The sequence below is a fragment of the Myxine glutinosa genome, chromosome 1 (genome assembly GCF_964187855.1).
Source record: "Myxine glutinosa chromosome 1, kmMyxGlut1.1, whole genome shotgun sequence".
Lineage (NCBI taxonomy): Eukaryota > Metazoa > Chordata > Myxini > Myxiniformes > Myxinidae > Myxine > Myxine glutinosa.
The window spans coordinates 217645903-217673783 of record NC_136261.1 but is presented as its reverse complement, the minus strand read 5'-3'; the positions used below and the strand labels follow the sequence as shown (position 1 = coordinate 217673783).

Sequence of the window (27881 nt, the reverse complement as noted above, 5' to 3'; positions counted from 1 at the left end):
GCTTATTGGCTCTGTTTGGGGCCTGAACGGTATTGGACCAATCGGGGTTTTCTGATTTTTTACCTTTAAATGTATTTATTTTATTTGTCGTTTACGTAATATATATATTTTTTTTTTCGTCCATTGGCTTATTTTTTTTACGTGTTATATTCGGTCGAGCAAACAGCAGCATTTCATATGGGTGGGTATTTGCGTATTCTTATATTTTAAGAGCGTTTTACGTTGAGTTAAGCTGGTTTATATCACATGTGCGTGTTTCATCTCGAGCTGGGGATTGTGGTGTGTGTGTGTGTGTGTGTGTGTGTGTGTGTGTGTGTGTGTGTGTGTGTGTGTGTGTGTGTGTGTGTGTGTGTGTGTGTGTGTGTGTGGGGGGGGGGGGTGGGGGTGTGTGGGGTGTGTGTGGGGGGGGGGGGGGGTGGGGGTGTGTGGGGTGTGTGTGGTGGGGGTGTGTGGGGTGTGTGGGGGTGTGTTTGTGTGTGTGTGTGTGTGTGTGGGGGGGGGGGTGGGGGTGTGTGGGGTGTGTGGGGGGTGGGGGTGTGTTTGTGTGTGTGTGGGGAGGGGGGTGTGGGGGAAGGGGGGGGTGTGGGGGGAGGGGGGGGGGTGTGGGGGTGTGTGGGGTGTGTGTGTGTGTGTGGGGTGTGTGTGTGTGTGGGGTGTGTGTGTGTGTGTGTGTGTGTGTGTGTGTGTGTGTGTGTGTGTGTGTGTGTGTGTGTGTGTGTGTGTGTGTGTGTGTGTGTGTGCGTGTGTGTGTGTGTGTATATATATGTGTTTTCTATTTACCCTGTGCTTCTGAAACGAAAAGCAGGGTTAAGCATTCAGGTGCGTACGTGTCTGCAATTAAAAAATGCATTTTCTCGGCAACAGTTGGTCCGATTGAGACTAAATTTTACCATAGAAGCGCCTCCGCCTGTATAAATTTTTTTATTCATAATTATGACGTCATAGGTCACGTGGTACGGACGCCATCTTGGAAAAACGTTACACCTCTATATCTCCCAAATCACTCAATGGAAAAAATTGAAACATGACTCATTGTCAAGTACTCATCATAGGGAATAAGATATGTTGATGGTGATGTCATAATTCGACAAGTACAACGCTTGATCTGATCAGTATGAATAAAACCAAAATTCCTCTGCAACTGTTGGACCGATAGACACGAAATTTTCAGAATATGTGCAGCTCCTCTTGTAGAATTTTTTAAATGATAATTATAACGTCATAGGTCACGTGGTACAGACGCCATCTTTGAAAAAAAATCTAAAAAAGTTGCACCTCTATATCTCTGAAACTGCTACATGGAAAAAATTGAAACATGGCTCATTGTCAAGTACTCCCCTTGGGGAATAAGATATGTTAATGATGATGTCATAGGTGCATTTGTTATGACGTCATAATTCGACAAGTACAACACGTATCCAAGCATTGTGAATTTTTTTTCTCAGCAACTGTTGGTCTGATGGGCACGACATTTCCACCACAGGAGTGCCTTCGCATGTAGAATATTTTAATGATAATCATGACGTCATAGGTCATGTGGTACAGGCGCCATGTTGGAAAAACCGAAAAATGTTGCACCTCTAGTTCTCCAAAACTGCTGCATGGAAAAAAATTAAACGTGGCTCATTGTAAAGAACTCCATATGGGGAATAGGTGTTGTTAACGATGACGTCATAATTCGACAGGGACAACGCTTAGTCTGATCAGTTTGAAATGTATTGGGCGTGATCTATGCAACAATAGAGAATATAAATTTATGATGTCATCACTCACGTGGTCTGGCAGCCATATTGGATCAAAGAAAAAAAATGCTAAAAAACAGAAGAGTTGGCTCACAATAAGTTGACTGTGCAGGGTAAGTATTCAATGAACACCATCGAGTTCTGTGTGTGTGTGTGTGTGTGTGTGTGTGTGTGTGTGTGTGTGTGTGTGTGTGTGTGTGTGTGTGTGTGTGTTCGGTTACCAAGTACAGTATCTTGTGGAGCGCTCATCAAGTGGCTTAAACATTCCATTCCCAACGGTTGATAAGGAACGGCTGGCTTGGCAGGTGCTAAATTGCACTGTTATTGGCACTGTTGATGAATGGCACTGCTATTGTTGGACCAGACCTTGCGCAGTGGGAGACGGGGTTGTTCAATCACTTCTGTCTGTTTCGTTGGTTGTTATCTCCATGTGCGGATTTTAGAAGATAGAACGGAGCCCTCCCATGTCTCAATATAAGTGTGAGTCTGTATGTCACCATTCTGGTGTTAATTCAACGAACGGCATGACAGGGGCTTGAACTCAGGACTCTGAGATATCAAGACAGCCACCTTAACTGTTAAGTCAACACAAGGCTTAGGTCTCAAGAGGGACGGGACTATAATCACCCGATCCAACACAGATGAGTTATGGAAGCGAGACAAAAAAAAGAAGACCTAAATAAATCCATATTCCTGAAGAATCCATCTTCACCCAACAGCAAGGAACTGCGACTCATGGACCAGCCATCTCCTAATCCGTGCTCCATATCTCCCTCCATCCCCGAAGTGGCATCCAGGGGTAAGCCAGTCTCTGTCTCTTCCCTCCCGATCTCATCCATCTTGGTCTCATCCTTTCCTGATGGGATAGAGTCGGCAAAACCCAGCAAGCCGCAAGGCTAGGTCGTCAGGCCGCATCCCAAACACTTGTCGATCGGTGCAATTATGGGCACCCACCAAAACTGCAAAGACCCAAAGACCCCGAAGACCCAAAACACCCCAAAGACCCAAAACACCCCAAAGACCCAAAATACCCTTAAAGGCCCAGAGGATCCAAAAGACCCTGAAGATCCAAATGCCCCGGAGACCCAGAAGACCCAAAACACCACGAAGACCGAAAACACCCCGAAGACCCAAAACAACCAAAAGACCCTGAAGACCCAAAATACCCTAAAGACCCAAAACACCCCCAAAGACCCAAAACACCCCGAAGACCCAAAACACCCTGAAGACCCTGAAGACCCAAAAGACCCTTAAATACCCAGAATAACCAAAAGACCCTTGAAGACCCAGAGGACCCAAAAGACCCTTAAGACCCAATAGCCCCTGAAGACCTCAAAGACCCGGAAGACCCAAAACACCTCAAAGACCCAAAATACCCTTAAAGGCCCAGAGGATTCAAAAGACCCTGAAGACCCAAATGGCCTTGAAGATCCAAATCACCACAAAGACCCTGAAGACCCAAAAGACACCGAAATGGTCAAAGATGCCTATTCCTCTGAAACGACGTGTGGTGAGGCACGCGCAGCACGCCGAGTCACGCTAGTTCATCCAATTGACCTAAAATTTAAGAAATTAGCACATTGGGTCACTGAATGCCTGACCTCGCCTGTTGACAGGAGGTTGGTCCAAAGCCTGGCTTCGCCTGGGGACAGGAGGTTGGTCCAAAGCCTGGCATCGCCTGGGGACAGGAGGTTGGTCCAAAGCCTGGCATCGCCTGGGGACAGGAGGTTGGTCCAAAACCTGACCTCACCGAGGAACAGGAGGTTGGTCCAAATCTTGGCCTCACCCAGGGCCAGGAGGTTGGCCGAAAGCCTGGCATCGCCTGGGGACAGGTTTCACACATGTCCTTAGCCTAACTAGTCTATCATTACACTCACTGCCTCATCAGTGCAATTATCACATCCAACTTTCCTATGAGACGTCTCTACTACACGTGCAAATCTAGTCGACGTGATGCACACTGTCCATACCATTCATATCACATTTCCATTATGGACCCTCCCCCCTTCACCTACACATAACAACACTTCTCTGCCAAATGTGATCACTATCATTGGTCGAATGTGACCCTCCACTCTTCTACCTTCAAATTGTCAAAATTTGGCATGTTTGAGCTAAAAAGCTCAACGAGTTGCTTTCTAAAAGTGAATAAGCTGTACCTTCATACAAATCATAACTATCTTTGTAGAACTTTGGGATAACATACTCTGAGGGTTGACTTTTGACCTGACCTCAGTTTTAGGCATGATTAATTTTCAATATATATATTTTTTATCAGGGAACAGAGGCATGGCGAGGACCCAGATTCACCAGAACAGAACACGAGAGGAGCAAAATCCAAGAGGCTGATGGTGAGGCTAAGAATTTTGAGTGACTGAACCACTTCCAGTGGGTGACCATGGAAATAGGTGGATTCATTTGACAATTTTTTATGCCCCCGCTGACAGTCATTGGAGGCCTTATGTTTTCAGGTTGTCTGTCCCTTCGTTTCAACGTGTGTTCATGATAGGTTTTTGTTACCGTGATAACTTGAGAACGGCTGAAGGGATGCAAGTCAAACTTGGGAAAATAATGTAGAATGATGCAGAGATTGACTGATTCGATTTTGGGGTCATGAGGTCAAAGGTCACAGGTCATGTTACATGTTTAAAAGGTCACAGGTCACAGGATGCAGATGCCGTGATAACTTGAGAACGGCCAAAGGGATGCAAGTCAAACTTGGTAGAAGAATGTAGAATGATACAAAGATTGACTGATTAGATTTTGGGGTCATGAGGTCAAAGGTCACAGGTCATGTTACATGTTTAAAAGGTCACAGGTCACAGGATGCAGATGCCGTGATAACTTGAGAACGGCTGAAGGGATGCAAGTCAAACTTGGTACAAGAAAGTAGAATGATGCAAAGATTGACTGATTCGATTTTGGGGTCATGATGTCAAAGGTCACAGGTCATGTTACATGTTAAAAGGGTCACAGGTCACAGGATGCAGATGCCGTGATAACTTGAGAACGGCCGAAGGGATGCAAGTCAAACTTGGTACAATAATGTAGAATGATGCAAAGATTAACTGATTAGATTTTGGGGTCATGAGGTCAAAGGTCACAGGTAATGTTAGGTAAAAATCCTGTTATCGTGATAACTTGTGAACCAGTGATGAGATATTGACCAAACTTGGTAGAAGTATGTATTATGATGCAGATGCAATGATGAACTCATTTGTTTTTGGAGTCAAGAGGCCAAAGGTCAGAGTCTGTAATCGGTTTTTGTTGCCACGATAACTTAAGAACGGCTAAAGGGAACCAAGTCAAACTTGGTACAAGTATGTATAATGATGCAAAGATGAACTAATTAGGTTATGGGGTCAAGAGGTCAGAGGTCACATGAGGTAAAAAAAAAAATTCTGTTATTGCTCTAACTTGTGAACCAGTGAGGGGATTTTGTTTCACTGCGTGCCCAGACCATTAATTGCTTCATTACGCCCCCAGTGGTGTTTATAATCGAGGGCATGGATTTGTCCGTCTCTCCTCCGTTCCCCCCATTGGAGGAAGACCCTCTCGTGTTCAGGCCGTTAGTGCTCCTTGGAAGCATTGACAGAAAGAGAGTGGCAACCATATGTGGGAAAATTGCATGCTCAGTCAGGGTCGCCCAAATACCTCAGATTATTTTATTGCCTAGTTATAGCTCAGATGGCAGTGCACTGGTACGGTTTTCCAGAGGAGGGGTTCGATTCCCGGTCTGGGCATGTAATCTTCCCACATATATCAATTTAATTAGCGTAATTGGAAATTGTACTCTGTATTTTTTTTTTTTTTTTTTGTGCAAGTGATTTGTTTCTTACCTTAAACATTATGTTGCCTTAAAAGCTGTTCGTGTTTGTTCAACGAAGCTTTTTAAAAATCTCGTGTATCAAAATGTAATAATGTTGAAGTGAATAATGGTGAAACGTGTCTTTCATAACTAATATTGCTAAATGCAGTTGTAAGATGTAAAAAAAACATTTTATTTTCTGAGAAACTCTGTCATGCTTTTGTTCAGATTGCACATTTTTGGCTATGGAGATGAAAGAGGAGTCTAAAGTGATTTATGGGACCATTGAAAGAGGTGAGGAACTTAACACCAATATTAACGAGAGAGATCTTAGAACACGTTACCCTGCACAGTGTTCTGATATACGGTATACTTAAATTCAAATAAAATAATGGTTTAAAACATCTTTTTTTTAAATTCTGGAAGTTTAGCGCTATTGAAGCAGTCTTATACACCACCCTTAAACACCCACCTTATTTAACATGTCCAAGGACTGCTAAAAGGAGGGGTTTTGAAAGTTCAAAGAAGGTGATCTGTGTTCTGCAGTGTTCAAGTATATAATTCAATTTAAATATAATAAAGATTGTAATGGTCGTATAAATAAATTGATTCCATAAGTTTACCGCCATTTTGCTACCGTTGACGCAGTGCCTATTACACCACCCTATCGTTAGAGGGGATTATTACACCACCCTATCTCACATGTTACATTAGTTCTTCATGCCTGTTGTTTGTGTCCTTTATAATGTCTTTAAAAACAGTAAGTTTCTCGTTTGGAATGATTTTCAATTTTGTTGGACTGCCAGGCAGACACAGACTAAAAGAAAGAAGAAAAAAACTCACTCCTCTCTGTGCATGTGTGATCAGGACAAATTCAGAGCCAAATTACTGCTAAATGGCAGGTTTGTTTTCCTGTTCGTGTTCAAAATATAACATTCACTTCAAATAAATTGTTCCTCATTCATGAACTGACATTTGTAGACAGACGGACAAACTTGCTTTCTGCTTTTACACGGACGGACGGACGGACGGACGGACAGACACAGACAGACAGACGGACAGACATGAACCAATTGCTTAACCCCACTTTTCTCTTCGCATGCACTGAGTAAAATTTTATTGCCTATTTATTACACTAATAATTTGTCATATGCATTGGTTCTGTGACATGCACTCTACAAAGAGCGTTGCACACGGCTTCGGCACCCTTTCTCCAGTGGGTGTGGCTCCAGATATCAAAGCGGTGATTGGTTAATTTCAAAGTAGAGTACAGGAAAGGAAGCCTGCTCTTCACCAATGGCTCACTCTTGTTTCAAGTTAGCCTGATCGGTGGAAAATATGATGCTTCTACTCTAACGATTTGCAAACAGGTTTTTTGAACAAGATTGCTTTCTTAAAAGCCCCTCTTATTATTTCAGATTTGAATGCACAGATGAAAAGGGAGCCCGAAGCTGTTTCCGATTCCTTCGTGCAAGGCAAGGAGCTCGGCCAACGCCAACTTTGTTGTCGTGGTGACATAAGCAGGTTTTTTAATTTTCTTTTTGTGATTTTATTGCTTGGCCAATGTGGTTTGCTATTTGTTTTGGTTATATTTTGTTGTAAGGTGTTGTACATGTGTTTGTGTGCAGGTGAAACGAATTCAGTGGAAAAAGCTTTCCTAAGTTATATTTCTTCAACATCTCAACATTACTCAAGAAATGCTGGTGATGAAGATGAAGAAGAAGGCGTTAATGCAGAGGCTGAGGATATTCATGCTGTCACTGGTAATCATGGCTCCTATGGGCATGTTTTTTTATGAGACGCTTTCAAATATTGGTTTATTGTTATTTCAAATATTGGTTTACGGGGTATGTATTGTTACAATTCCCATTTTCTCAAGTATGTTATTTCACAAAATTTTGGTTGCTTTAATTCCGCCTTTACAAATCGCAAAAGAAACATCATGATGGATCTGGTTTAGAGGTAAAATGGGGGATAGACTAGAATAGTTATTTCATAATAAATATTCCTGCAAGTGTGGTGTAATTGTTGTGTATGATGAAGCTTGTCGAGCACATGTTTAGACAGATCTCGTCTCCACCACTCCAGTATCTATATCTTTGCACTTCCTTTCCCGCGTACTGACATTATTGAGCCTTTCCCATCATTATCTGTTCTTTATGGAGTTTCTTCTATTAGTTAACAGACAATTGCCTCGGTCCACAAGTGCAATCATTGGGTCAGCGCAGAACACAGGATTTTCGAAAATATTCTCATATATGGGCATCCGTTGGGCTCAAGGCCATCAAAAGGGCTGGTAAGGAACACTATAATTCACCATCTGTCCATGGTGTGGAATTTTTCTGGCTTCCTAGCCAATGGATACTAGCCAATACTGTTGGTGACCGTAGCAGACTTCACATCCTTCTGCACAACGAGGTGATGGCATCTCTTGAAGCATGGTGTGTCTGACTTCCTTCATATGCGTTCCCACAATCCAAAAAATAAAAAATACTGATTTCAGGACTTTCCCCTCGCAGGATTTCTTAACACTTTTTAGGTCATCTCATCTTGATTCTCAGAGATAAACTTATAAAATGGGTTGTGATGTCCAGATGTCCGTCCGTCTGTTAACGCTTTGCTATTTTTGCCACTCCTCCGTTATCACCCGGCTGATTCTTCTGAAACTTGATGCATCAATAAAGACAGTAGTCCACCCAATAGCTCGTGGGCTTTCGGGGGGGGGGGGGGGCGGGGGAGGGGGGTGTGGCGGTGGGTTTAACCCTCAAACTTTGGATTATGCTGAAAAACTGTTTTCTCTGAAACCTGACACAGCCTTTCTATTTGATGGTCCACTGGATTGACTCAGTCTTAGATTTTTAGATTTTGGATCAGGGAGGTCCCGGGAAGGGGAGGTGTTCTATTATTATATTTCATAGAGGACCTGGTGTTGGTGTTGGGCTAGCGGCTAGGGTGCCGGCTTAGGATCCAATGGATCCTGGGTTCGAATCCCGGTCGATTGCTGAATTAACGCCAGGGGGTTGACTCAGCCTGTCATATCCTTCCGAGGTCGGCTAATTGAGTACCAGTTCACTGGTAATTCCCTGTTTGTCGTTAAAGGCGGCAAAAAGGGTTGGCGTCAGGAAGGGCATCCGGCCGTAAAACATTGCTTCAAAAAGGGGACCGAAAAACAACAACAACCACGGTTCCCGAAAAAGGCCAACCCCCGCTTTGCGGGGAAAAATGGCCTCTAAAGGTGGTTTTTTTTAGTTTTTTTTAATAGAGGACACCTTCCTAGGTATGATATGATGCAAGTCAGAGAGCTTTTGTTGTAATTTGTTGGAGGTCATGTACATAATGCCTGTACTATAGGTGCAGCCTTTTAAGAAATAATTTTCTTGAACTAATGCTTGTGAAAAATAGTTTTGAATGACAAAAGTTGATTTTCATTGAATCTTGCACAACTTCATCAATTAGCAGTTAGTCCGGCAGCTAAGCTAAATATAGCATAACAATTGTGCATTTTGTGAGGAAAGCACCAAATTTGGCACACTAGTAGACTATCATATTATGAAAAGATCTGGATATTGGGCCATCTCAGATTCAGAGATTTGATTTTTGCAAGATTTGCAGATTTTGCAGATTTGCAAGCTGAGATTGCAACGCCAGGGACGGCCGACTCCTTCCTGCGAGCTGCCCACGTCACCCGCACAAGAAGAGCTCATCAAATCACTGCAGCGGCACTGCACATCCTGCAACACCATGCGTATGAACGCCACTGTATGACATATGCTGATGTTGCAGAAGACCTGCCTGAGTTCGAAGACTGGTATCACCAGAGAGGAGAAGACATTCCCAACTTTCAGTACTGGGCAACTGTGCTGGAACTAGAGATGTTGCTACTGGTCTACGTGCGTTCTCTGCGGCAGGCTTCATTCACGACGTACCTTGATGCCCTGACGGAACTGGTCCCATGGTTCCATGCCTTAGACCACACACACTATGCCAGGTGGGTCCCTGTTCACCTGAGGGACATGGTTGCACTCCCAATGAAGCACCCAGATATAGCTAGAGAATTCAGGGCTGGCAACTTCACTGTACAGAAGACGAAGAAGGTGTTCTCTTCGATCCCAATCGACCAGGCGCATGAACAGAATAACGCCTGCATCAAAGGAGATGGTGGAGCAGTCGGCCTCACTGACAACCCAAGTACCCTGCGGCGTTGGATGATTGCCGGGCCAGAAGTTGCCAGGGCCATAGAAGAGTTCCAAGATGGTCATCAACACTGGGGGAGGCGAGAGGACACACGTCATCACGACCAGACACCAAGTGTGCAGACCTCTTTCGCAAAGGATGTCTGTGCCCTTGTCAGCATCATAGAAGAGATTGGCAACCCCTTTGAGGAAGAGAGCATGGATCTGGTTGTCCTGACACAAAGGAAATTGCAGGTCCTGCTGCAGTTGAGACTGTCAGGAATGTGAAGAAGATTGGCCAAGAGCAGTTCCAGGCTTTCACCAGAGAATGCCTGGTGGAAAGGACCAAGCCAATTGATGATGCAATTCGTTGGAACAAGCTGAAGGTGTCATTTTGGAAAATGGCTGCCACAGCCATCAGGGGCTGAATTTGAGATGGCCCAATATCCAAATCTGTTCATAATAGGATAGTCTACTATTGTGCAAAATTTGGTGCTTTCCTCACAAAATGCACAATTGTTATGCTAAGTTGCCCCACTAAGTTGTTTTTTTCTTTAAAAAAACAAAAAAAAAACTTCTGTGTGTAGACCTTGTTTAAAACTAAGTGTTGGTCATTGTTACAACACAGTTTTTCACTTTATTTCCACAGAAAGACAAATGAAGATCGTGAAGCAGTTCTCCTGCACCAGATGCTCTCAGTCCTTCAACAACGAGGTTACCTTGAAACTCCACATGGAGAGGCACCCCAAGGAGTCTTCTCCGATGAAGTACAGATGTAGCCAATGTCCTTACAGCACCAAGCATAAAAGATCACTACACCAACACATAAGGGTTCACACAGGGGAGAAGCCATTCAAATGCTCTGTGTGCAACAAGGCATTTGCACGGTCTGGTGACCTAGAGGTTCATATGAGGATCCACACGGGGGAACGTCCATACAAGTGCTCCTTTTGTGACAAACGTTTTGCACAGTCGGGTAACATGGAAGCCCACTTGAGGATTCACACTGGGAAGCATCCGTACAAATGTTCCTATTGTGACAAGGCTTTCAGTCAGTCGAGTAATTTGGAAGTCCATATGAGGGTCCATACTGGAAAGCTCTCTTATAAATGTTCTATGTGTGAGAAGGCCTTTGGACAGTCGCGTAACCTGGAGGCTCACATGAGGATCCATACTGGTGAACTCCCATATAAATGCTCTGTTTGTGGTAAGGGTTTTGCTCAATCTGGTAATGTGGAGGTTCACATGAGAATTCACACAGGAGAGCGCCCATTCCAATGCCTGCAATGTGAGAAAATGTTTGCAAGATCAAATGACCTCCGGGTTCACATGAGGATCCATACAGGTAGCCGCCCATACAAATGCCCTTTTTGTGGAAAAGAGTTTGCGCAGTCAGGCAATATGGAGATCCACAAAAGGAGTCACACAGGAGAATGTCCATACAAGTGTTCTTTCTGTGGAAAAGCGTTTACACAGTCCGGTTCCCTCCAAACACACATGCGGCTCCACACAGGTGAGCGGCCCTTCAAGTGTCCAATATGTGAAAAAACATTTGTGCGTTCAAATGAATGTCAGAAACACATGAGGGTGCATGACATCTGCCAGGTGGAAGAACAAGATGAAATTGAGTAAAATAATCTTGTTTGCCTGGCAAGCCAATTAACGAATCGTATATTTTACTGTTTTGGTGATATGAATCAGGTGCAACAGAAACTTTTTTTTGCCCTAAAGTAGTGAGTAATATTTCTAACAACTTCAAATGAGACCAGTTACATATGCTCATCATTGTTCATATCTTTGCCCCACACCCCTCCCTGATCCATTTTTCTCATATCCTTGCCTTGAGTTGGTCAGTATTAAGCATCGATTTCTACGATACCACTTGATGGCGGATGTTCACGCGAGACTGATGCCAGCTTTGAGCAAGTCCGGTGGCCTTGTTTAGTCAATCACTGGCATGGATAAATAACTGCACGATGATTTTTTTTTAGCCGATTTCACCCAATTATGCCACAGAATGGTTTACTGATCCACACCTAACTAGTAACAAGCTGAAAAAGGTTGAGGGATTCGTTTTCGCAGATATTTATTCTACGAATCGACTTCACTTACTAGAAATGGCATGGAAAAGATCTGTTTGGGGGTGGTTTCTGCAACCTGGAAGTGATTTTAACCACTCTCCAATATTTGATTTCATGAGATTACATAAGTAAACAAGAAAGAGCAATCAGAGATTGCAGACCCTCGCCAGGATGTGTTTTCAGTGTTTTTAAGGCTTTTGTGTTAAAACAAATATGGCGGCCGAACCACGTGACCGATGACGTCATCATTATATTTTTTTCTCCACCAATTTATCCCTAGATTATGCTCAAGAAATTTCATCTTGATCGGATGAAGTTTTGTACTTGGAATATTATGACATCATAATGGAGGCACCTATGACATCATCATTAACAGAGGTTATTCCACATGGAGAGTTCTTTACAATGAGCCATGTCACAATTTTTTCTATGCAGTGCTTTCGGAGATATAGAGGTGCAACGTTTTTCGGATTTTCCAAGATGGCGGCCGAACCACGTGACCTATGACGTCATTATTTTTTCCCGTGCCAATTTATACCTACATGACGCTCAATAAATTTCATCTTGATAGGATGAAGTTTTGTACTTGTCGAATTATGACGTCATAATGGAGGCACCTATGACATCATCATTAACATATTTCATTCCCCATGAAGAGTTCTTTACAATGAGCCATGCCTCAATTTTTTCGATTCAGCGCTTTCGGAGATATAAAGGTGCAAATTTTCTCAGTTTTTCAAAAATGGCGGCCGAATCACGTGACCTATGACGTCCTAATTATTATTTTAAAATTCTACAGGTCGAGTTGCACCTATGGTGAAAATTTCCTGTCAATCGGACCAATGGTTGCAGAGAAAATCATATTTATTCTGTGCGGACAAACAAACAAACGGACCCAAATGCAATACCCTCTCCTCAGGCGAGGGTATCAAGCAGCAGTTTACATGTTTGTTTTTTTCCTTTAATATGTCATTGTTAATGGCGAGCTCCCAACGCCAGGTGATCATAGTATGACGTCACATGATCCATATTACACATTATAACGTGAATTTAAATGAGTACATTTATTATTAAAAGTGTACAACAAGGAGAATATGCAATCAGCATCAGAGTTCCATTTTTTATGTTAAATAAATCTGTAATTATAAATTCAGAAGATTTATTCATAATAATGCGTAACATGCATTTTTGAAAGTTAATTGTGGGTTTGGGGGTAGGGAGGGCTTAAAAAGGCGCAAAGCTCAAGGCTTTCCTAGGGCACCTTGCACCGACCCGGGAAACAAGTTGAACAAGCTATTACATTTCCATAATCAGTGATTGATTGTGGTTTTTCTATTCGTCATTTTGTTTCAGTTTTGTCGGCCGGCCTGTGGATGTAGTACAAATCGATGTTTTGTGTTCTCCATGTTCTCTGAGTGATTTTCACCGAATTTGTTGGACCACATGTAGGTCGAGCGTTCGTCGTCAGACGACTGCTGAAAGCTGAAATTAAACGGCGAATACTTCTGTACCTCGTACAAAGGCTGATTCGACTCTAAAACTCCATTGAAATGCGAGAAATTTGACGGAAATAGCCATTAGATCATCGTTTTGTGCTGATTTATATTGTTACTTCCTGATTCGATTGACTAAACATGGCCGCCGCCTAACCACCCATGCTGGTGACAGCGAGCTAATGCGCTAGCCCAGGCGGATTGATATCTGGAGGTATAGTGCAGGTCTGTGGTTTTAAGTGATATCGTATGTTACCTCCTTTCCACTGCCAATTTGTGAATATTAAACTGAATCACTTTTACTGAGTTTCTCGTGTTGCTGTTGATTAGCATTAAAAAATCTTGCACTAAATCTTGGCTCATGTAAAGAGTGAAGTGACAAACACCAAAAAGGCAATGTACTGAATGTGGCAGTGGTGCAACAGGTGGACACAAGAAGCGTGGATTTAATTATTGAACAAGGGGAGTAACCTGCAAGTAGGAGAGTTGAATGTTGGGTGATGGAAGGGTTAATGGAGGTCGAAAAATATTGAATGTAGGAACGAAGGATGACATGAGATGGTGGATTGGTGGTGTACTGCTAACGTGAAGCGCTAGAGGGAAGAGTGGAATTGAACAGCTGGAATGTGGTTCCACAACAAGACAAAAGTGTGAAGGTGGGCAGTACGCCTAGATTTCGTGAGATTAGCCAGGAGGGGGTTATTGGAAGAATATGTGAATCATGGAGGAGCTGGGGTAGTTTAGAGTGTTTGTCTCTCTGTATCTATACTGTACAAATACCCAAATGATGGGGCTATTTATTTATGTACAGTGGTTGGGGTGTGGACTAGTGGTGCACCTTTCTCTCAGCGTGTCCCAGCCCAGGTCGTGGAATAGGGGTGCGCCTCTTTCTCAGCATGTCCCAGCCGAGGTCATGGACTAGGGGTGCGCCTCTCTCTCAGTGTGTCCCAGCCCAGGTTGTGGACTAAGGGGTGCACCTCTCTCTCAGCGTGTCCCAGCCCAGCTCGTGGACTAGGGGTGCGCCTCTCAGTGTGTCCCAGTGCAGGTCGTGGACTAGGGGTGTGCCTCCTTCTCAGGCTGTCCCAGCCCAGTTGGTGGACTAGGGGTGCACCTCTCTATCAGCGTGTCCCACTGTCCCAGCCCTGTTCGTGGACTAGGGGTGTACCTCTCTCTCAGCATGTCCCAGCCCAGGTCTTGGAATATGGGTGTACCTCTCTCTCAGTGTGTCCCAGCCCTGGTCATGGACGAGGGGTGTACTTATCTCTCAGCGTGTCCCAGCCCAGGTCTTGGACTATGGGTGTACCTCCCTCTCAGCATGTCCCAGCCCAGGTCATGGTCTACGGGTGCACCTCTTTCTCAGCGTGTCCCAGCCCAGCTCATGGACTCGGGGTGCGCCTCTCTCTCAGCGTGTCCCAGCCCAGGTCGTGGACTAGGGGTGCGCCTCTTTCTCAGCATGTCCCAGCCGAGGTCGTGTACTAGGGGTGCACCTCTCTCTCAGCGTGTCCCAGCCCAGGTCATGGACTAGGGGTGTGCCTCTCTCTCAGCGTGTCCCAGCCCAGTTAGTGAACTTGGAGTGCACCTCTCTCTCAGCGTGTCCCTACCCAGCTCATGGACTTGGGGTGCACGTCTCTCTCAGCATGTACTAGCCCAGATCGTGGACGAGGAGTTCCCCTCCCTCTCAGCGTGTCCCAGCCCAGTTCTTGGACTATGGGTGTACCTCTCTCTCAGCATGTCCCAGCCCAGGTCATGGTCTAGGGGTGCACCTCTTTCTCAGCGTGTCCCAGCCCAACTCATGGACATGGGGTGCGCCTCTCTCTCAGCGTGTCCCAGCCCAGGTCGTGGACTAGGGGTGCGCCTCTCTCAGCGTGTCCCAGCCCAGGTCATGGACTAGGGGTGCGCCTCTCTCTCAGCGTGTCCCAGCCCAGCTCATGGACTCGGGGTGCGCCTCTCTCTCAGCGTGTCCCAGCCCAGGTCGTGGACTAGGGGTGCGCCTCTTTCTCAGCATGTCCCAGCCGAGGTCGTGTACTAGGGGTGCACCTCTCTCTCAGCGTGTCCCAGCCCAGGTCATGGACTAGGGGTGTGCCTCTCTCTCAGCGTGTCCCAGCCCAGTTAGTGAACTTGGAGTGCACCTCTCTCTCAGCGTGTCCCTACCCAGCTCATGGACTTGGGGTGCACGTCTCTCTCAGCATGTACTAGCCCAGATCGTGGACGAGGAGTTCCCCTCCCTCTCAGCGTGTCCCAGCCCAGTTCTTGGACTATGGGTGTACCTCTCTCTCAGCATGTCCCAGCCCAGGTCATGGTCTAGGGGTGCACCTCTTTCTCAGCGTGTCCCAGCCCAACTCATGGACATGGGGTGCGCCTCTCTCTCAGCGTGTCCCAGCCCAGGTCGTGGACTAGGGGTGCGCCTCTCTCAGCGTGTCCCAGCCCAGGTCATGGACTAGGGGTGTGCCTCTCTCTCAGTGTGTCCCAACCCAGGTCATGGACTCGGGGTGTGCCTCTCTCTCAGTGTGTCCCAGCCCAGGTCATGGACTAGGGGTGCCCCTCTCTCTCAGCGTGTCCCAGCCCAGTTAGTAGACTTGGGGTGCACCTCTCTCTCAGCGTGTCCCTGCCCAGGTCATGGACTTTGGGTGCACGTCTCTCTCAGCATGTCCTAGCCCAGGTCGTGGACTAGGAGTGCCCCTCCCTCTAAGTGTTTTCCAGTCCAGGTCATAGACTCAGAGTGCACCTCTCACTCAGCGTGTCCCAGGCCAAATCGTGGACTCGGGGTGCACCTCTCACTCAGTATGTCCCAGCCCAGGTCATGGACTGGGGAGGATAATTTTATATTCCAGTTATAATTTCCAGAGACTAAGTGGCTGCTCTGTGTTGAATCCCTTCTAAAGATTCTGATTGGGTTTTAGCATAAAAGTCCTGACTGATGCATCTATGCCCAATGCAAGGGCGTACTCGAGCCATGTACACAGTGGACGTCACGTCAGATGTGCAATAACTCAGGTTTCTTCTGACAAGGCCAAGCATGTGGTTTCCTTTCTTGCAAATTGAAGCAATGTGGTGATTCTAATTAAGATATTTGCTTATAACTAATCCTAAATTAGGTTAGTGTTCAACTTCCTGAAGGTGGGAATCATTAAGTTTATAAGTTGAGGTTACTTTGATTCTCTTATGTGTAACAGACATTTTAAAGCATTTTGATGCGTTAAATCGCATTTGCCAAGTCTTACTCCACTTAAATATGGTGTTTAAAAATCTGACGGAAGGAGGAGAGCACCAGAAGAGACATAATTTATCTGTATATAGCACAATCGTCAGCAAAAAGTCTTACATAGGGACTTCTGAAAGATCTTCACTAAAACATTGGAAATACTTTTTGCACAAGTTTTCAGAACCTGTGTTGGGATTTTATCTGGACCAGGAGCTTTGTTTAGCTTCAGGTCATGTAGGAGTTTCTCCACTCCTCTGGCTGATTTTGCGATGGTGTGTATATCTGGAATACTGGGTTTCCTGAAAGAAGAACAGCTGGATAGATCCTCCATGGTGAATATAGAGGTGAAGTGATCATTGAGAAAGTTTGTCCTGTCCATTGAATTGGTTACAATTTCTCTTTCTTTAGATTTCAATGATGACATACCAAGTAGCTCTCGTTTCTGGAATTTCATGTAGTTCCAAAAGGGTTTGGTGTTATTTTCTTAAAGACTTCCACCGATGATAGTTCTGATGTAGGCCCTGAAAGAAGAGCGATCATCCTATTAGTAGCTCAATGCAGTTTCTTAAATTCAACGCACGAAGCAGTGGAATTTAGTTTTGTAGCTTTTTTATAGTAACGAATTTTCTTCCGGATTGCTCTACGGATGGTATTACTAATCCAAGGAAGATTTAACTTAATTGAGCTCATCTTGGAAAGAATGTGTTTATTAATGCTATGTAGAAGAGCGTCTCTAAAAAATGACCAGACTTCATCAGTACCGCGTGACGACAGGTACTCATCTGTTAATTTATTGTTTAGTTGATGAATGTCCCTGGATATTCCTTCAAAGTCTGCTTTCTGATATAGGAATATCTTGCGTTTAGGAAGTTGGTTCACTTTGGGTTTAAAGTTGATGTTAATGATCACCACAATATGATCGCTGATGCCAAGGGAAACTTCTAAGTGAGTTACTTTTGAAGGGTCATTTGTGAAGCATAGATCAAGCATGCTTTCATCTCTAGTGGGTTTATCAATCTGCTGGTATAAATTGTGGTCGAGAGCAACTTCAATTATTGCTCTATTCCAGGAAGGGTGGCTTCCACCCTGTTTGAAGGAAAAGTAACCTGTAATCTGTAACAGCTTGTTCGATCGATGTGAAACATAGGGGGGACACCCCATGGAGAATATTATATTGCTATCTCTGTCAGCATAGGTCACATGGTTTGGCAGCCATATTGGATTAAGAAAACATTTGGCCATTTCCTCTGAAACCGATAAACACAAAAAATTGAAACTTGGCATATGTCACCAACTCCCCATTGGGGTATATAGAGTGATAACGATGATGTCATCGGTCAAGTGGTATTCAAGCCATAGTTGGTCAAATTTAAATTCTTATTCAAAAAAATCTGAAACTTTATATATCTGAATTATATCTTTAAATATCTTTATATATCTTTAAATTTATGACATTCATAACCTACGCTAAGAAACTATATGACATAATAGGGTGCATGGATGATGCGGGTGTATGGACCATAATAGCAGCTGTCGACTGATGTGAAACTTCACAATTATGATCTGGTAGTAATGGGGAATATATCTTAAAAATTTCTATGTGATCGGTCGCATGGTCTGCCAGCTATAATTTTTTAATTATTTAGAGAACAAATCTTACAATTTTATCTTCTCCAGAATGATTTAGCAGATCGATGTGAAACTTCACACAAGTGATCAATGAGTCTTTGGCATTTAGTTTGATAACTTAAACGTCATAGGTCGCATGGTCTGGCAGCCTTTTTTTTTTAAATCAGGATTTTTTAAAAAAAATTAAAATCCATTTCTGAATTCAGTTTAATAAAGCAGATGTTGTGGGTCACGTGTCTGATCAAAGCAGGGTTCTATCAAAGCGGGGTTGTATCAAAGTGGGGTTGTATCAAAGCGAGGTGGCTTGAGACCTGGTCATAACTGCCCACAGTTATAAGGTGGCACATCTAGTTGTATTTGTAATCGTCTTGGCTGTTCTTTACACGTAAGTATGAACCATCTATAAATTACATAAGCATCAGAGATTATTGAGGGGTTCAAAGTATTGGCATTCTGTGTACATTTTATGTAGATGGTTACTTCTAGATTAAAATATCTATTTTCACTTTTTTAAAGGTTTTCAAAATTTCTGCTGATGCGTCTTATTGCATTAACATGAATTTTGTTTTGCCTGATCCAAAATCAGGCCTGCGGCACACATGCCATATTTGGTTTTTGGCTGCAACAAAGCATACATACATGCAATAAAGCATCTTACTATAATTCACCAAATGTCCGTCCGTCTGTCTCTCCATCTGTCTGTCTGTCCGTTCGTTCGAAGGTACCACAAAAACTGCTGAACCGATCGCAACGATATTTTGGGTGGGTAATCCTGGGATCTCCAGGAGTAAAATAGGCTATTTAGTTTTTCCAATTTAAGCTTTGGTCTCCAGCATTCTCATAGTAAGGGCATTTTATGAGATATTTCACAAATCTGTGAACTAAATTGTTACCAAAAAATTTCTTCACCAATATGTTTGTAAAGGTGTGTAATAACATGTGTTAAAATGTTGAAGTTCAACTCCCGTGGGAAACCCAGAAAAAAAGCTGTTGAATTCGGGTACCGAAAAATTATTTTCGAGAATTTTTTTTTTTTTAATCGGCCCTTAAGTAACTTATGAGGGGTCAAATAAGGGTTTTTCATGATTCTGAGTTGATTGTTAACATTTATATTTTCACTTTTACATTTACACACAAAGTAGCTTTTATTTCACATACATATATAATACTCAAGAGTTATTTCTCATTCACAATGTCAGAAGTTTCAACAGTCATTGTCTATGTCTTCTTCAGACTCAACAACATCATGACTGCAGTTTCTGCATGTAATGTCATTACAGACTCCACAGGCCGAGATGCACGTGACCCCATTCTTCTTGCAGCATCGCCGGTTGCTGCAATCTCCATGACAATTACAGCTCGTGAACTGCAATAGCTCCTCAGGAGCCGTGGGGTCCAGTGTTGGAACTAGCTCATACCCATGCACACCTATTGTCCATCCATAGTCACTGGGGTTCAGAGACATGCTCTGTAGAAGGATCCAGTCCCGGGTCTGCAGGTAGGCACGGAGTGAATGTTGTGCAGCTGCACCCTTTGTTGGAGGTAGAGTCTCTGGTTTGATCACTCCTGCCGCTGCCTTCCTTGAGAACATGTTGTACCGAATTTCAGAGTGTTGAAGTGGTGAAGTGGTGGTGTTGAGGTCATTAGGGTCTCCTTCAATAACTGGGAGGAACTCGATCTGTGTGCTCTGCTTTGCATCATTAGCATGGATTCTCTTCATCCAGCCATTCCATTTGGAGTGTGGGAACTCAGGATCGTTGGCTTTGATCACCCACCCCGCTGCCCAGAGTGTGTCACCTGGAGTGAGGAGTGGCTGATCATGAGCCAGGGAGGAGGAAAGCTCAGCGAGGGGGAGAAACATGATCGCGTTCGTTCCTATCTGTTTCCTGTTCGTAAATGGAATAATCTTTACTTCAGTTCCTCTCAGGATCTTAGCTTTGTCGAGTGCCTTCAACTTCACCCGGGGGAAAGCTGCTGTTGTCTGTGGATCTGGCAAAGGTGGTGCCGGAGAGGTGACTTCGATCCAACCCATTGAGTGAAAGGGAGTGTTTCCGTGAATAGAGACAATGTTTAAATCTATATTGTCTCCAACAAACTGAGTGACTGCATTGTTTGTTTCCCCAACCTCCATAAAGACCACCTGATCATTACTTGACAATTCACTTTCACTGGCTGGCATTTTGGCTGTCATCACTGATTGATCCTCAAGCGCAGCATCAACCGCAACCTCATCATTGATCTGTTCATCGGTTTCCTCCACAATGGTATCAAGAGTGCCAGAAGTATCTGGAACATCATCTCCACTCCTACTATTAAGGAAGCAGTATTTGTAGTTTTGTGTCTCCGTGTAAGACTCAGTGTATCCCAGCCGGTGGAACTTGTTGAGCATCCATTTTGACCCAAATCTATGATCAAGTTGTATGGCAAGCCCCATTTGGTGTGGCAATACTCCAGACCGAGGTCGACAGGCCTTAATAAAATTCTGCCCCCAAACGGCAACTCTTTCGTCTGTCTTGACAATCGGTCTCAAGAACATCTGAAGGCTTGCAGGAACAAGTGTCAGCTGACTATCGATGTCAGTCATACTGTGTGTGGTGGGGTATGACTTTGGACCTAAATCAATCAAGGCAATATCATTGGATATGAACTTGAGTGCCGTCTTTATGATCTGAGTCTTCTCATCTCCATGGTCAAGATTAGCATGATGCGCTCACAGAATATTGTCGGTGCCATCTTTGAGACAGAGTACATCTGCCCTTCTTTCCTGTGTTGTGAAATACAAGGTGTCTTCGTATTTCTCTAGAAGTTTTATCTTTAGCCAATGCTTTGAATAAGAAAGGCTCTTCTCTGGTGACTGATCAAACTCCTGCAGCTTTTCATGGACTTGGTCCATGTTCATTACCCCATGCTCTAATTCTGAGTCTAACCATTCGCAGAATTCAACAAGTGGATCCTCTTGGATTGCGCTGAGGTTCGGGCATGGAATTTCTAGGAGGAAGTATAATTTGTATGCAATGAAAGTACATGTAATATGGGATCGAGTAAGATCGAGTAAGCTTCACCAGTGCGCGTGCGCGAATTTACGTCACGTCGGCAGCGAGAAGGCGTTCCCCAACACGAACCAATCAGGAACTGCCACGCCCACTTATATGATCTCAGAATTCCTGTGACAGGAATTAGCGTTACACTGGCTGGAAGTCATTCGCTAGAGGCGCTTCCTCAGCGCCAATCACCAGTGCGCGTGCGCGAATTTACGTCACGTCGGCAGCGAGAAGGCGTTCCCCAACACGAACCAATCAGGAACTGCCACGCCCACTTATATGATCTCAGAATTCCTGTGACAGGAATTAGCGTTACACTGGCTGGAAGTCAATCGCTAGAGGCGCTTCCTCAGCGCCAATAAAACACAGCCTCTCGCTCCTCATCAATACTCCTCTGTCCTCTCTTCCTTTTTCCTTCCTCATCAGTCTTGGACAAACTGTCACCTCTCGCAAACATAAGTTTGCATCGCAAATGGTACAGTGTTTCTTCTGCTACCAAGTCGTTGATCCCTTCCAGGCGTCCAGTGACTTCAGTGCCCCAGTCATCCCCGCGACTCCGTGCTGTCTTCAGCAAGCTTGCCTTCAGTGTATCTGCAGTCAAATTATCTGGCACTCTATTTCTTTCTAGCTTGTGCTGGATTATTTTTGTAGAGCTGGGCTGGTTGGTTGCAAAGAATGCATACATCCTTATACAGGAGGTCAACTGACTGTGATCTTCTAGAACTGCAGCCAGTTGATGAACTGAACTCACAAGTAGTGCGTCTTCTCTTCAACTTTGATGACTCTTTCTCTGCCTTTGATGCTTGAGCTGACTTCTTGGTGGTTGCAACAAAGTTGTTGTACAGATCATTTTTACACTTCTGGTGGTACCTCAGTTTTCCTTCCTTTTGAGCCTCCTTCATACGTTCCACAACAGTAACATTTTCGACAGTTTCTGCTTGTTTCAATAAAGTTGAGTATCCCTTTGGAGTTGCCTGTATGAGCCTTTCAGCTGGTGTATCCGAGCGTGCACAGATGAAGCAATTGAGCACAGGTGGAGTAACGTCTTCATCCATATTGCTAGACTCCATGTCCTGCAAAGTAGAAAATGAGATATATTTAGAAATTATTTTTCCACAAAGGAGTGTCTGTGGTGAAATATAAATGTTAACAATCAACTCAGAATCATGAAAAACCCTTATTTGACCCCTCATAAGTTACTTAAGGGCCGATTAAAAAAAATAAAAATTCTCGAAAATAATTTTTCGGTACCCGAATTCAACAGCTTTTTTTCTGGGTTTCCCACGGGAGTTGACCTTCAACATTTTAACACATGTTATTACACACCTTTACAAACATATTGGTGAAGAAATTTTTTGGTAACAATTTAGTTAACAGATTTTCATATGTTTCCCTTACTATCAGGTTTGGACTCCCGCATAACATTCGCGTTCGCATAACCGAACATAACCGAACTGTGTTCATTGTGACGATGTTTTCATTGTGACGATGTTATTTCCCCGGGTGCAGCACAAACGGCTGCACCGGTCGCTGCACAGCTGCACCGATCGGACACGGTGACCTCGGACAAAGACATTTTATAAGGACACGGGTTGATTCCCTGCTTGAGAGAATTCCAACCCCCCTCTCCGCCATCACGGCCGTCTCTCCAACTCACAATCCTACGAGATATGCGGAAAGGACGATCCAAAACCAATATAAACATCATTAAACATCATTCGTATATAAACATCATTAAAAGTAGATAATGACCTTGGCCAAAGTTCAAACGACGTTTAATCTCTACATGAGAGAATTCCATATAGCTATTTGGGCGGTGTATACGCTAACAGATCGCTGTCTCCATCGATCTTGCCGGCTTGCCGTAACACCTATCGGCTCAAAATCCTTTTAACTGTTGATTTGGTAGTTTTTACTATGAAGGAAACACGTAGCGGGAGTACATACGACATAGCGATTGTGAATGTGACAGCTCTGAGGCATCTTTCGCTTCGCATCGCAGTGACGGCGAGCACCAATATGGCGGCTGTAAGATTAAAATCTGGCTTCAAGCCCCCTCACCACCCAAAGCCTTCAACCAGACATATTAACACACTCCTCCCCCTTCATTCCCGTTCTTCAAAGCAAAGCGGTAAAAAATTGTTGTATCGCCATTATATATGACGAGCAACGGTACCGTACCCGCCCTAAGGGCGGGGCTTCAATTTGGAGGCGCGATTTATATAAACATCTGTTAAATATCACACGCAAATCATCAAAATCTAAACAGTATTTTTAGAATTTCAATTTTAAAAAACCACATCAATGTTCATATCGGTAAATATTATTCCATCGTGTTTCAAATCGTGATATATGTGAGGGCAAAACTACCGGAAGTAAGCTGTAACACGTGCCCTTTTGTGGTTTGTTTTCAACGTATCCAATCACGTGACTGTTGTCGCGAAGGGTGCACTAACCGGAAGTTACATAGTTCTGCGGGCGGCTATTCAAACATTTTGTATTATTTTTCATAAAACTTTATATTGTTAGAAAGAGAATTACTTCTAGCTTGTCGGAAAGTTAAAATTTTAAAGATCAGACAAGAATTAAGCGAGTTTGTCTGTGACCCACTCCCCCATCTGTGTCTGTGACCCACTCCCCCATCTGTGTCTGTGACCCACTCCCCTGTGTGTGTGTGTGACCCACTCCCCCCATGTGTGTGACCCACTCCCCCGTGTGTGTGTGACCCACTCACCCATGTGTGTGTGACCCACTCACCCATGTGTGTGTGACCCACTCCCCCATGTGTGTGTGACCCACTCACCCGTGTGTGACCCACTCTCCCGTGTGTGTGTGTGTGTGTGTGTGTGTGACTCACTCCCCCCCCCCCCCGTGTGTGTGTGTGTGACACACTCCCCCTCCCCCCCCCATGTGTGTGTGACCCACCCCTGTGTGTGTGTGTGAGACCCAGCTGTGTGTGTGTGTGTGTGTGTGTGTGTGTGTGTGTGTCGGTGGTTGTTATCTCCATATTCATGTTTCAGAAGATGGAACGGAGTCCTCCTAGGGTTCGAAGTATCCACCTCTGTTTTGGTAACTGATCATGATTTATGGAACAAGCTGTGAATTTTTTTTGTTCTCTAAGTTTTGTTCCGAGGGCTCTTTTCAGTATGGTCACCGAACCCTGGACAGCTTCCAACTGCAGTTAATTTGTGGGAACATTCCCAGGAATGGTTTATGAGATCTCCGTGAGATTCTTCTTTATCATTCCAATTGCTCCAAATTTCACTGATACAATTTCAGCGTTCTTCATCTTCCAGGATCTTCTCACTTCATTTTTAAGGTCTTGGTAGTTGGTCATTTTCTTGAGTTCTGCGTTGTTTAGGATGAAATCGCTGGGTACTGATCTCAATGAGCAATGTAGTCTTTTCTATTTTGTATTATATCGTATTATACCTATTATGTATTATGTATTATAATCTATTATGTATTATACCTCAGTATTATATCGCAATGCTTTGTTTTCTAGGTTCATGCTCAATGGGATCATCAGGTCGTACGTGAGGTTTCCTTCGTTTTCAATTATTGTTTTTGGTTCATGTTTCCACAAGTTTACTTAAACTGGCATATCAAATTTCTTTGCAGATGTGCATGTGGATTACTCTACATACCTTGCTGTGCCTTTGGGTGTACAGCTGTTCTGACATGAATTTTTGTTACATCCTGATAGGAGGTGGCTCGTGATTTCTGTTTCTACCTACCAGAACCTACACCTCTCCAATTGACTCAGTCCTGCCATTTTCTTAAAACCAGTTGGGTTTCTTCAGATTTTGGGATGAGGAAGGTGTTACCTTGAAATGAACGGTGGAAGAAGAATTGCGGGCAAGGGGTTTAACAAGAGGAGATGCAGAAAATAGGGCAAAATGGAGAAGATTGTCATGGGGACCGCAAGGCTAACCCCCGCTCTAGCAGGGAAAATGGCCTTAAAATGCTTGTTGTTGTGTTTGTTGAAGGTGTTACCTTATATGAGCCACTCATCCATTACCTTTTCCTCGTGGATAAGTTTGATGAATTCTTGAGCGTAGTGATTGCGTAGAGCATCTAGTTGTTTTAGCCAAACGTTTGGAATTCCATCCGGGCCAAGGAAGTCAATGAGAAGCACTTCGGTACCCCCACAATATCATGGACACCATTTTCTCGAACGCGAAGGGAATCGTGGTGACTGACAATGTGCCCCACAACAGACGTTCATTGAGGTTTGCTAACCACTGTGGGAAGCAAGAGAAGCTCACGTTTCGGACGTTAACCCTTCGTCGGAGCCAAACAATTCCCATGACGTTTGATTGGCAAACATAAAACAACGTCCTGGTGATTTCATCCTCTGCTCTCCCTGTGGTTCCTAAATCGATTCAGCTGGATCTCTCCCTCATTGAGGCCAAACTTGTTTAAGTCCTGAGTTCAAGCCCTTGTCAGCTGTTGAATTAACACCACGTGGGTTGACTCAGCTTATCATCCTTCCGAGGTCTGCAAATTGAGTACCAAATTACTGGTAACAGGGGTGGGGGGGGGGGGCGGGGGGGGCACTGCATCAGAAGCACAGCCGTGCCTCCAGGAAATGATGCAACCAGCAGCCACATCCTGCATTCGAAACCACCACCATGGAATACGATGTAAAATAAATGATCTCATATGTGTACGTGAGGGTCCATTTTTACCTCCGCCACTGAAGGTAGATACAATATACAGGTTTATGTGCTCAGCCCCGTCCAGCTATAAAATGTCATCCCGGTGTTTCACAAGCACGAACATTCATCAGTATGTGCCGTCCCTTGGATGAACATTGAACTGGGCATCCCATACTATTGACGTTAGTTGGTGGGTGCTAAAGATCCCTCGGTGTCCTTCGCGAAGAGTAGGCGAGCTATCGCCGGCACTCTGAACAAATTCCAAATTCCTGCCCTGAGCTCCTGAAATGGAGTGGCGACCGGACCAGGATTGCAGCTGAGTAACTGCTTCAGCAGCACCAACGCTCTACATAGGGCATGGATGATGATGATGATGATGATGACGACGACGACGACGACGTTGATGATGATGATGATGATAGTGCTGAATACGATGATGATAACGATGATGCTGCTGCTGCTGATGGTGATAATAATGATGACGATGATGATAACAATGAAGACGATGGTGATGATGACGATGATAATGATGAAGATGATGTTGATGATTACGATGCTGATGATGACGATGATAATTATGCCGATGATGATAGTGATGATGCTGATAATGATGATGATTATGCTTACGACGATGATGCTGACACTGATAAAGATGACGATGATAATGATGAAGACGGTGATGATCATCATGATGATGCTGACTCTGATAATGATGACGATGTTGATGACGATGATAATGATGACGATGATAATAATGAAGGCGATGATGATGATGACGCTAATGATGACGATGATGATGATTATGATGAATGGCTTCCTGGGCACATTCCCAGTACAGCCACCAGTTTTTAACTAATTTCGTATAGCGGTTCAGCTGTGCATTGAAGTCAAACAAGCAAATTACTTCTCAAAATGATATAAGTATATTATAGGTACAACTTACCATGACTTTAAGTATAGAAAAGGCACAAATCCACAAAGTACACGGGATTTGAACCTGCGAATCCAACAACACCATGAGCTGGGAGCTTTGATCGGATGCTAATTACATTAACCCCATGCACTCGGATTCATGCCATTCTTACACCATTTCCACGGAGCATTATCATCGACATTTAAGTCCAACTTCATTATTTTATATTGTAGCGGCTACCGCTGGGTTTACACAATCGCCTTGCACCTACCAAGGACGCGGAGCGATCACCATGCCGGGCTCGTCCAGGACGCCCGGGCAGGCCCGCGCTCAACTTGCCAGGCCTCGGCCGGGATGCCCGGGCACGCCCGGCCACGCCCACTCTCGACTTGCCAGGCCGCGTCCGGGACGCCCGGGCATGCCCGCCCTCGACTTGCCAGGCCGCGGCCAGGACGCCAGGCCACGCCCCCTCTCGCCTTTCCCGGGCAAACGCTCCGGGATAATGTGTGTATATATATTGCTGCCCGATAAACGGGCTTTTGAGAGTACCCAAGTTGTTTGGTGACAATAAAGAAACTCGGACGAATTCCAGCTTTTTGTCGCGTCCATTCTTCCGATTACGTGGGAGCACAGCTCCGTTTATCGGGAGGGAAACGCGGGATAAACGGCCGGGCTGGCGTTCATTACCAGCCATGAGCGCCGGCCACACGGGCAACTTACTGTTCATCACGGACAAAGCGTCCGGACGGCGCTTCCTGTGCGACACCGGCGCCCAACTGAGCATCATACCCGCCTCCGATTGGTGACCTACTGACATGGACACGGCAGTTGCCCTTAAACTGCCTACCTTCTGGGAGGCTCACGCGGCGGTTTGGTTCGCCCAGGCGGACTCCCTGTTCGCTCTGCGAGGCATCACGGCCGACGACACCCGCTTCCACCATGTGGTAGCAGCGCTCGGTTCAGCCACCGCGGCCCGCGCCCTGAGCCTCCATGAGAGCCCGCCAGCCGCTGACAAATACGGCGCGATTAAAAAGCTCCTCCTCGACGCTTTCGCCCTCCCATCGGCGGAACGCGCATGGCGCCTGCTCGACCTGCCCGAGCTCGGCGACACGCGCCCGTCCGAGCGAATGGACTACATG

At 44.8% G+C, this 27881-nt stretch overlaps 1 protein-coding gene across 4 annotated transcripts; it reads left to right on the top strand.

Moving 5' to 3' along the window:
* The first annotated feature begins 7 nt into the window (after positions 1-7).
* On the top strand, positions 8-26501 carry LOC137434015 (uncharacterized). 4 transcript variants are annotated; one of them, XM_068126632.2, is made up of 8 exons: positions 13-181; positions 4021-4093; positions 5779-5844; positions 6969-7025; positions 7179-7313; positions 10372-11235; positions 24674-24700; positions 24875-25693. In XM_068126632.2, the coding sequence occupies exons 3-8, from the start codon at positions 5796-5798 to the stop codon at positions 24886-24888; spliced, it is 1146 nt and encodes a 381-aa protein (XP_067982733.1). In that variant the 5' UTR covers positions 13-181; positions 4021-4093; positions 5779-5795; the 3' UTR covers positions 24889-25693. The 4 variants fall into 4 exon arrangements, with proteins under 4 accessions (XP_067982741.1, XP_067982733.1, XP_067982726.1 ...); XM_068126625.2 differs by lacking the exon at positions 24674-24700 and having other exon boundaries at positions 24790-26501; XM_068126640.2 differs by lacking the exons at positions 24674-24700; positions 24875-25693 and having other exon boundaries at positions 8-29; positions 6969-7074; positions 10372-13598.
* Positions 26502-27881: the final 1380 nt, after the last annotated feature.

Coding starts and splice junctions, on each gene's coding strand:
- LOC137434015 (XM_068126608.2), top strand. CDS start 5,796: ATGGAGATGAAAGAGGAGTCTAAAGTGATTTATGGGACCATTGAAAGA. Junction 5,845..6,968: donor TTATGGGACCATTGAAAGAG/GTGAGGAACTTA, acceptor TTATTATTTCAG/ATTTGAATGCACAGATGAAA. Junction 7,026..7,178: donor TTCCGATTCCTTCGTGCAAG/GCAAGGAGCTCG, acceptor GTTTGTGTGCAG/GTGAAACGAATTCAGTGGAA.